General features: G+C 49.8%; 1 protein-coding gene across 1 annotated transcript; it reads right to left on the bottom strand.

Moving 5' to 3' along the window:
• Positions 1–4,574: 4,574 nt before the first annotated feature.
• On the bottom strand, positions 4,575–10,086 carry LOC117845322 (glucan endo-1,3-beta-glucosidase 1). Its single transcript, XM_034726325.2, has 4 exons — positions 9,649–10,086; positions 8,176–9,501; positions 5,453–5,480; positions 4,575–4,920 (listed from the first exon to the last, which is right to left on the bottom strand). Exons 1-4 carry the CDS (start codon positions 9,716–9,718, stop codon positions 4,737–4,739), a joined length of 1,608 nt encoding a protein of 535 aa, XP_034582216.1. The 5' UTR covers positions 9,719–10,086; the 3' UTR covers positions 4,575–4,736.
• Positions 10,087–11,329: the final 1,243 nt, after the last annotated feature.

The raw sequence follows: 11,329 nt of genomic DNA, 5'->3' as shown, positions 1-11,329 counted from the left end.
AGTTTCCTCTCAAAAGAGACCACCTTTGATGCAACTGTACCAACTAAATTATGTTCAGTTTTATCTTTGACACGACTAGTACATCAACCCGTTCTACTGCCCCGTAATTACTCAATAGACATAAGCATTATAAGTTTTTAATAAATTTGTAACACATCGCTAATCAAAAGTGCTTACCTTTACTCTGTGGTTAAATTGTCTTTAAATTGTACACTGTTGTGAAAAATATGGTTACCAATCACTCTGTATTCTTCAATGAGTGTCTAGATTGCACCATCATGTATTCCGATAAGAGTTTGATTGAAACAATAGCTTAATGATCTTGATTTTGGCTTTCTAATTTTTATCTTATTAGTTCATTTTTTTGTCCACGTGCTACATCAAAACTCTTGTACTTATTGTAACTCTTATTAGTCAAAACTCTCTTTTCATATTTTGTTAAAAATATTCATGTGACAGGTCCTATAATGTAATTTTAATTAATACAATGGAATGAACAGGCATTTTAATTAATACAATGCTAAAGATGTTGACTTTCATCTATCAATGAATTTATAAGTGTAATAGTGTACTTAGTTTTCTAAGTGTTGATGGCAGTTAGCACGTCAATTTATGAATCGCAAGTGTAATTTATGAATCGCAAGTGTACGAATTAGTTGTAGCTCTTCCCTTAGAGTAATCCCCTAAGGTTTGTCAATCCGTGGAACAAGTGGATTTGCACACTTAACTAAGCACTAATCTATATAACTGAAGGTTCTTTGTATATGTAGATCAAAAACAGATAGAGAGTATGAAGGTAAACAAGATAGATAAAACGCTTGTCCTAGGGATCTAGGATCACTTGTAGATATAATCACCATGCATGAAACAACTGGATCTAAGTGTTATTGTGAGTGGATGTGAACCATACCCAATACTTTCCCTCTCACACATTATCACTACATGAGGGTACTCAAGTATTGAAGATAAAAACACGGCTTGATGATCGTTCTACTTAAGCAAATAAGCAACCCAAAGTAGCGTTGGTCAGCCATTACATGAAAAAGTATCACCAAGATATGATAAATAACAAATAGATCTTAAACAAGAGATTCAACGATTACAAATGAAGATCTCCATACAACCTCGAGGACAAACAGAAATTTTTCCCAATAATCTTACACATGTTGACAGAATTCTGTGTAAAGATCGCCCTATAGATCAACTGGACCGAAGACGATGACGAACGGGGGTAGAAAAGCCTCAGGCCAATCGGCTTAGGCACCTCCAAGCCGATTAGCTTGGAAGGTTCTTTCCTCCTCCGGTGCTCCGCTTTGCGTGGCTTCTTGTATATCTAATTTTCTCTTCATTTTTTTCTTCCTGCTGCTGCGGCGGTGGATTCTTGTGGCGGTGGTGGATGGTGTTAGGCGGGCTGGTTAGACGCATGGCCCGCATGGCCAGGATGTGATAAGGCCTTACAGTGGCTACAATTACAGTTGCTGGACCTACGATCGCATCTGGGAAGAAGAGGCCTTGGTGTTCAACGGCTTTGCTGCCTCTCACAAAACGAATCGATGATGCATCGGTCGGACCGGTTCGTGTGCAAGCTGAAAGACTACTCGCTCAAAGGCATTGGTGACTCGATGTACGAACTTGAAGAGGGATTATTCCGGTCATGCCCTGCGGAACCTTGACAGCATTCTCAGACCGAGCTGCCACCGTGGATTGCTAATGACCATCGCCCCGAACCCGAAGGAACCTCCGCGGTCGGAAGTACCCCCACCGGCACCGGCGCCGGCGCCGGCGCCGGCACAGTGGATGGATTCGTGGGAAGACTCGGACTAGCCAGTCATCGCTATTGACCTCACTTGTCTAGTACTCCATGTGACTCGGAGTACTAGTTAGCGTCACCGTTTTGCTGCATACTGGCATCCAAGCTAGATCCAAATCTTCGTATCCTCCCTAGGGAAAAAGAAAGACAATGGAAAGCAATCTCTGATAATATTGGATTATATATGTGCTCCCCATGCAAGAATTATGTCAGATTTCTGAATCTAAGTAGTAGTGTAGTTTGACAATTTTTAATTCTGTGTCTTGCAATCCATTTTCCATTGTAATTGATCATTGAACAGTCCGGTATTTTGCCGCTAAATAATGGCACTACCGACGTCTTCTCCGAGCGTAGGGGCATGAATGCTGTTTCGTGAACACCGTTGAAGACCGGTGCTATTTTCTGGATTTCCCCGAAGGCTATGGACCACGCCACCGTTCTGGCCCAGTTACCATCTCGACCCAATTCTGAATGCTTTCTCGTAGCTATTTTTGGATCCGTCCTACGTGTGACTGAGTTCACTAAATTCAAAATATAAAGTCGATGTTAATAAATTCATCGTGAAACCAACTACAATAGTATACAGCCTTTTTATTTAAAATAAAATATTTTTAGAGATGCTATTGGTCAAAGCTAAAAGTATTTTACAATATCACATTTTCATCCGCACCCGCTCCCCAAACCAGGCAATCGGTTCATTGAGTTGTCGAAAATTGGTGCAAGGACTGATCCGAGATAGCGCCAGATGGCATTGCGTGTGTATATTCATCGGGTTAAGTGTGGGTGTATTGATAGGGTACTAGAAATATATTGATATAGATGAAGTCATCCGCATTACAGACGTACCGTTGCCTATTATAAAAAAGCACGCGCGCGCATATATATATATATATAACATCATTAACATCTAAAAAAGTTTAGAAATATGTGAGCATACACGTACTGGGTTGAAACCATTTGCTTGCTTGCACACCAAAAGGCCCTCAACCCGGCCTCCTCCTCTCACATGGCTCGGCCTGCTTCCCACGTACCGGGCCTGCGGGCTGAGCGATCATAACACATGACACAGGGGGATCGGTCAGCCTCCAAATAACTGAAAACTTGACTTTTCTCCAAGAAATTGATTATACCGAACCTAAACGGCGTACAAATACATCACGACGATCTTCGGTATGCATGCCTGAACTGTTTAGGGCTCGTCATCTCACCCGGAGAGTCATCTGAGCTCGCCTCTGTTGACAGCGGTGGCCGGCGGCGCAGGAACAGCGGCCGGGAACTGAAGGACTGAACCCAGGACGAGAAGCAGCACGATGTTCTCGTGGTTCAAGCGCCGTAGCACCTCGCCGGCTCAAGGGACAACGGTGATACGATTGATCCTACTCCTACTCGCTCCTAGATTGAAACTCCAAGGCCAACACGAATCAATTTGCTGCGATCGACAATGTTTTTTTGATCACACACGCTGACGATCTGCATGTTTCGGGTCGATCGATCTCTGTTTTAGGCCCTGGCCAGGAGGAGGGAGATCAAGTTCATGACCTACAACGTCTGGTCCCGGGAGGATGTGGCCGTCTACAAGAGGATGGAGGCCATCAGCGGCCTCGTGGAGAAGCATGATCCTGACGTGATTTTCTTCCAGGTGGTTAACTGATCGACTAATTCCCAATGCAAGATCAAGATCAAGATCGATCGATGTTCCTGTAGAGCTTGCCTTTTCTAGCACTCATCTTGTTGGCGTGTCCATGGGATCGATGCCTGTAACAGGAGGTGACACCGTACATCCGAAGCATCTTTCAGAGCTCCTCATGGTGGAACGACTACCACAGCTCCACGGTGTACACCGACGGAAAGGCACCTGACAAGAATCAGCGGGACTTCTGCCTACTGGTAGGTCAAAATCGCCTGCACATGCCTGCTCCATTCATGCTCGCATTGTTTCTTGGAGTCTCACCTGTCACGAAATAAAACTGTCTGCCATCTTGTAAAACTTGCTGCAGTTGAGCAAGTTTCCCCTGGAGAACTTCGCGAGCCGCAAGTTCGCCGATTCTCCGACGGGCCGGGGCTACCTGGAGGCCGACGTGAGCCCCGACCCGGCGGCGGCGGCGATGAAGCGGATCCGCGTGGCGACGACCCAGCTCGAGCGGCCCACGCCGCCGGCGCCCATGCGCTTCGTGGAGCGCCGCGCGCAGGCCAAGCACGCCGTCGCGGCGCTGGGCAGCGCGGCGAACGTGGTGTTCGGCGGCGACATGAGCTGGGCCGAGGACGCCGACGGGCCGTTCCCTCTCGCCGCGGGCTGGCTCGACGCGTGGACGGCGCTGAGGTCTGCTTCTTTGGCCCTCTTCTCCGACGACTGGACACACGACGCGGCCTGGAACGAGGAGCCCGCGGTGTTCCACGGCCACGTCGCCCGCCGCTGGTCCATAAGGAAGCGGCCGGACCGGTTCCTGTGCAAGCTGAGAGATTACAGGCTGAGCAGCATCAAACTGATCGGGGATCACGACGTCGGGCCCAGCTATTCCAGGTGTCTCGGGGAGGACACATGGAGCTTCATGGATCTCCAGCCGAGTTGCCATCGTGGCCTGGTTCTGACCATCGTCCCCAAATGAACCGGCACGGCGTTATCGCTGTTTTGATCATTCGATGCATGCTCAACCATAGTAAGTTTCAAATTTTAAGTTAATAGCAAAGACTCATAAGTTGTAAGGATGTACAATGGCCATCGTCAGCACTTCATATGGTTGGGACAGATTCAAATGTCGAGAGATTTCAGCAGATCGTACTCACATTTCATTAGCTGAAGAAAAAAGGATTAATTTATTGATGCCTATCCAACAATAAAGAATCACTAAGCATAACCCAATCCCCACTCCTCTAACATGCCCTTCCCAAAAATTTCTGCTTTTGTTACAGATAGCGTACACTCTTGTCATGTCCAAAAGTTCGAATCTGTCACGATAACCACCGCAATGCTCAGCAGCAACCGAAGGAAGAGCAAGAACCCTTTCTCCCTTCCTGTTCTTAGCCTCCATATCGCAGATCCCTCGGCATCACTTGTCGATGTTGTAGTGTTGTTTGCGCTGCCAGATTTGGTGTCGTTGCTCAGCAGCTTACTGCATGATAATGATCACACCATTAGCAAAGGTCAGGTGTGGAGGGAATTATGGTGTGCAGCATCTGATCTAACACTTCGACATTCAGATATACTTGGTACTTATGAATCGATTAAACAGAAGCGTACCAGGGTCATTCATGTTTTAGCAAACAGGAATGTCCAGTACAAGGTAACCTTAGCTGCTACATTTTTTATCTGGAACAATTTAGCTAGTATCTTGTCAGGCTCTTAGTAGCACTGTATGATTCCTTAAGATCAGGTACCCCTTCTATTTATGTGTGTAAATGTTCTGCTGGATGATCTCAGAGCAAGAAGTCATCTGCTTGCTTGCACAGCAAAAGTCATAAGCATATAGAGCTCGGAAAGAGCAGTAGAACAGAACAACTACTACTAAACTTGTTCATGTTTCTTTGGTATAACAATTATCATATTTTACCCTCAACAAGCCTTGATACTTCAATACTACTAACAATAATCAGTTGAGCAATATATATCATGGACATTGCAGAGGAAAAGTTTCAGCAATTTACCTTCCAGGAAATAAGCAGTTGTCATGACCTGCACAGCAAAAGGTATCCATTTGTTAGAAAGCAGAATGGAGGTTCAAGATATTTTCTTCATATGACATTTGCAAAAGATTGAAGGAAAATATAAGAATATGTGAACACAACAAACAAGTCTAACATTTTTAGGGGTTTTGAACAGAGATGCTCAATAAAATCTTCACATTTCTGAGGATACTAAGAAAAGAGGGCCAAATTTTAAAATTAACTTACACCTGTAGACAATGGATACAAAATGGTCCATTCTCAAGATCTTCAGGACCATTTGAGGTAGGAATGGACCAAATTAGCATATAGTACATGACTACAGGGGAGCCCACAATGCACGCCATGTGAACCGGGGAAGATTTTGCCTCCCACCACAGAAATACCATGTTGAACAACGCAGACTTGCAGTAAACCACACCAGAATAACAGTGTATTTTTCTTCCCGAGTGTTTAAAGGCCTAAATCCAACTCCAACTCCATTTGGATGAACACGTTATGGTATTTCAAGCACAAACACTATCCCTTCAAAAAGAGAACACAACCTACGGGGCACTAAGAAGTGGACACAAACCCAGATGGACAACCTTCCATTATGAGCAGAGCTTCCATTCAATGCTTCATTCCTGAGGACATAACCACCAAATGCCTACAGGCTACAGCCCAGACCTGGTGACCATCCAAATGCCTACAGGCTACATGCCACAACACTCAAAAAGCAACCTGGAAGAAAAGTGCAGATCCCGCGGCATACCCATCCAGCCATGCTCATGTGTCCAGAGTCCAGTCCAGAGGATAATAAATACTGCTCCCATACCAGACAATGCTACCTGCTCGCGGCACTCGGGTCCAGCTGGCCACTTGCATGGATCGCACTTTGTCTTGATCCCTCATCGCATCACCACGAAATACAAAAGGCTTAGATGACATACATCCAGATCCAAAGAGATTCCAGCCTGCGATTTTCTCTCCTTTTGCGTTCCTCTCGCCTTGCCTTTTTCCCTAAGATAATAGTGTTAAGCTCTTTTGCACATGGCAAGGTAGGGTAACTCTCTGTCCTAAGACAAGGGTGACTAGTTACTTGCCAGGTGCCACCCAACGAGCAGGATTTCAGCTTCAGCATAGTTAACTCGATGCAATTTCCATGACATACTGGAGCATTGGAGTGCAGTGATCCGAACATCAAGAATGCCTGATTTTTACCTCACCATGCACTCTGGTGGGGGTGGCAACCGTTTGAACATGTCTTATATTTGCAGAACTGATGTCCAGAATTCCCATTTGCTAAACAACAATGCCCAAATTCCCCAGGAAGCACGGACAAGGCTACACTTGACAACGCGAGCTGTGGTAATGCAGGAGAGCACCTGAAGGGAATCATGGGCAGCCGGAAAGATCTCCCGGTCCAACTTTAGCTTTTGGAGCATGCATTAGGCACATGAGCATCAGCCATGATTGAACTTTTGCCGAAAAATGAGGAAAAGGAAATTGTTCCCAGTTTTTCTTCTTCCTCACTAACCCGGCATACTAACTAGAAGGCATTTTTTTTAAAAAAAAAGGAAAAACTCCTTCCCACATTCTACTCCTAGCTCCTTCCATGAGTCGGGGAGAGACATGCAAGGAGCAGGAATGACCTGGTGATTGGTGAAAGTGATGCGACGACTGACGAGGCGCGCAACCGGCAATGCACCCTTTGGCATGGCGTGCATGTGACGAGTACATAAGCGTTGCTCTCCTACTCACATGCGGAAAGGGTACTGATGATTCTTCCTTGCAAGCTCGTGGCGCCCTCTCTCTTTTGCCAAACAAAAATGGCCCCTCCATGATCCAATTCCAACCGGAGCACGCTCCACTCCATAGTGGACAGTGGACACCGTTGAGCAAAGTCACGGAGCAGTGAGAACACTCGCACTGACCTGTCAGAGCCGCAGAGCACCGGACAAATCTACAGCAGGTCCAGCTCGGCTTCTGTCGGCTTCGCCGTAGTGAGTCATGCCAAACCAAAAGTGCTGCTACATGGACAGAATCTTACTGACGAGTCACTGACAACCGGGGTCCGTGCGGGTGCTAGGAGCGAGTGAATAGTGAGAAATGCCTGGAGCCCTGGACCTGGGTAGACTACTAGATCCCAATCTCTCTCTCTCGCAGAAAATGGCACAGAACTACACCAACCAAACGAATGATCTCATTTGTTGTGAGCCCATCTAAGTATCTTTTCAGTGCTTGATTATATATGGTTCAATGTTCTTCCCCCACCCAAAGCACCCCAGGCCAAAAACGTTGCCAACCTAAACTCCTACTGCCCCTAACCACCAGGAAAAGCAACCTTTCTCCTAACCAATAGCTTGTAGAGCCCTCGAACCAAAAGGACAAACCCAGCAAACTTTCCATCCCGGCCTCGCGTTCCATGAATGCCGTCATCTGCTTTTTCCGAGCATGACAATGGCGTCCCTCCAACCCCGAATCCACGCCGAAATCTTCACGATTTACGTTCCCATTGACCCTAGAACAAGAACACTACTGCACCGTGACACTACGCCAATGGACATGTCGCCGTGACACTGTATGACACCGAGAAGCTAAGCTACTGGGCGCGTCAGGACATTAAAGAAGCTCAATCATGACTGACGGGGACGAGCGGAAAGCGAGGGAGTTCAGAGTTGAGCAGGGTGAGTGGAAGTGGATCAGTGGGCACGGGCACTCACTGGGATCGGTGGTGGTGACCATGCCGGCGCCCTGGAAGTAGCAGGACCCGGCGGCGCGGCCCTGGGACTGGTAGTAGGCGTCGAAGGCGTACGACGCGTGGCTGCGCACGTCGTTGGGCAGGTAGCACCCCTGCCCGGGCTGGATCGCCGTGCAGTCGGCGCGCCCCGGACCGCACGCCCAGTCCATGGCCGCCTGCACCGCCTTCTCGTCCGCGTCGTCCGCCGCCACGCAGAAGCTCCGGTCCGTCGTGTCGTTCCCCAGGAACCCCCCAGCCCCCGACACGTGCAGCAGGTACACCGGCGTGCCGTTGCCGTAGAACAGGCCCCAGTTCGCCTCCGACACGGGGCCGGGGCGGAGGTCCTCGTTGAAGAGCTCGTAGATGTAGGCGCTCGACTGCGCCGCCGCGCCGGGGGCCATGGGCGTCCCGGGCTTGTCCTCCAGCACGTGCTTGATCAGGTTCGAGTTGTACGCGTCCGCGTTGTCCCTCGTCGCGTACGGCTCCGCCCGCCGGTCACCGTACGACGGCCACCCCGTCTCCGTCACCAGGATCGGGACCCCGCCGCCGGCGGTGACGTTGAGGTTCCGCACGGCCACGCGCACGGCGTCGAGCATCGCGTCGAACACGTTGGTGTAGTGGAGCAGCGTGTTGGGGTCCACCATCTCCTGCGACGGCGGGAGCGGCCGGAACAGCGCGTTGTCCAGCGGGATCACGCCGCCGCTCTGCATCAGCGAGTAGTAGGGGTACAGGTTCAGCATCAGCGGCGCCGAGGTGTTGGCGAGGTGGCCGAGTAGCGGCGCGATGAAGGACTTGGCCAGGGACTGGTTGAAGAAGGCCTGCGACGGCGGGAACGGGTCCAGCACCACGGAGAAGGGCAGCGGCGTCGACACCGGGATCGAGGACAGGTTCGCGGCGGCCAGCGCGGCGGCGAGGGACCGGATGGCCGGGAGGAGCACGGGCAGCGCGGAGGGGAGCGCGGTGGGAACCTCGTCCCCGACGGCGATGGCGGAGATGACGTTGGGAGTGCTGGAGTTGACGCCCGCGAACGGGAGCACGCGGCGGGCCACCCACGCAGTGGCCGTCGCCGGTGAGGAGCCCAGCGCGAGGAGCTCGTCGTTGGGGACGCCCACGATGGCGCGCGCCCCGGACGAGGCCAGCGCCGACAGCAGGCGCGGGTCCGCGTCGTAGAGGCGGACGCGGGTGATGTGCTGCGCGCGGAGGAAGTCCGCCAGGTCCGACGGCGACAGCAGGTTCGTCACCGCCGTGCCGATGGTCACGCCCACGTACGGCTCGCCGCTCCCCGCCGCCGACACCAGCACCGGCGAGCCTGCGGTCGCAGCGGTCAGAGGAGAGACCCGGCATTTGCGAATTGCGAAAGAAACAGAACACCCACCGAGCCAGCATCAAAGAGCAAGGCAGGCGGCATCAACATTGAAGAAAGAATTCACAGATTGTGAGAGAGGAGAGAGCTTACAGTGAAGAGAGAGGAGCAAGAAGGGGATGAGCAAGCCGCTGCCGCTCCCTCCTCTGCTCCTGCTCCCCATTGGGAGTGTGCGTGCGTGCCCTGCCGCTCCTCCTCCTGCTCCTGCCGGGCTCGGGGATTGCTTCTTTCGGCAAGGACCGCCGCTTTCGAGACGCACCTGCTCGCTTTCTACGGGAATCTCCTCTCCTCCCCCGCAGCCCGGCGTGGGAGCGTGCGCGCCGGGTGCTGGAGCTGGTCCCGGAGCGGAGGAAGAGCCGAAGAGGTTGGTGCGGTGTCGGGGCAAAAAGATGGGTTGGGATTTGGGGATTTCGGGGGGCGGGGGAAGGCCGGGAGGGAGTGGGTGGATTGCTGAATCTGGAATGGGGGTGTTTCGTTTCTTGGTTCCTCTGCCCTGCTGGTGTTTTTCTCGAGTTCATTCGGTGATTAGTGTCGACGGCTCACTGGTTTTCTTTTGTTTTGAAAAAGAGCTCGCTGGATTTCGGTGGGGGAAAGGGACAAGGGGGCAGTGGGCCAGGGAGTGTGAGCCACCTGGGCAGTGGAGCCTGGAACCCCCTGCAAGTCGTGTCGATTGGCTTCGGTTACACAACGGGAGTCAGTAACTCGTGCCCCCCGATATTAGAGTATTAGACCATACTGAAAACGAACTACGTTTTTTTATTAACGCAAATTCTTCACATGATTAGAGCTCGTCCTCGTTGCAGCAGAGGTCGGTTATCTCATGCTTGATTTCTATTTGTGTTGTTAGTTGCTACTAATTGCTAGTATGCCTCTTTCCATCATCTTATCATTCCCCAGCAACACTTCAACCACCTCATAAGTTCACACCTCCACCCCTCAAACACTAGGGCCTTGTTTAGTTCCTAAATTGGGAGTGATAAAGTTTGCATTTTGCCATAAATGTGCAATTGTAGCATTTCGTTTGTATTTGTGAATATTGTCCAAATATTGACTAATTAGGCTCAAAAGATTCGTCTCGCAAAGTACAACAAAACTATGCAATTAGTTTTTAATTTCGTCTACATTTAGTACTCCATGCATGTACCGTAAGTTTGATGTGATGGGAAATCTTCTTTTTGCATAGTGCCAAAGTTGGGAAAAAGGGAAACTAAACATGGCCTAGAGCTCTAACAAATTCAGTCCCTAATGCACCGCGCTGCGGCCGAAGGGCGGAAGGCGTGATGATGCGTAACATAAACGAGCGATATAATATAATATAGAAGATAAATACTATAATTTGAAAAGATCATCAAAAGTATGCTTTGCTACAAAATCGAATATTATGTTGAAAGATCTGTGAGATACAAATATATTGATACAACTTTTGTCCGGAAAATGTACTCCCACTTGGGGAACTTTTGTCCGGAATGTGCCGATTCAGGTGAGACCATCAGATGTGTACTCTCACGTGGGGAACTTGTACGCCCAGGGGAGGGAGGCAGGGACCCAAGAGGCCAAGAAGCTCTGGTTCTCCCGTACGCATTCAATTTGACAAGCGCAATCCCAATGAGGCAGCGATAAATGACACGCTAGTTCCCCCTCCATAAGACAGTAGTCTCGATTTGCTGTCCCTGTAGTATTTGAAGGACCAGGTTGAGTTACTTGGATGAAGCCAGCCAAGTGCCCATGGTTATCAGTACATGTACAGGTAACAGCGGCATGCAGCATTGCAGCC

Source organism: Setaria viridis, chromosome 2, assembly GCF_005286985.2.
Source record: "Setaria viridis chromosome 2, Setaria_viridis_v4.0, whole genome shotgun sequence".
In the NCBI taxonomy this organism is placed as follows: Eukaryota; Viridiplantae; Streptophyta; class Magnoliopsida; order Poales; family Poaceae; genus Setaria; species Setaria viridis.
Note: the sequence above shows the minus strand (reverse complement) of the source record. Positions and strands in the feature narration are given on the sequence as shown.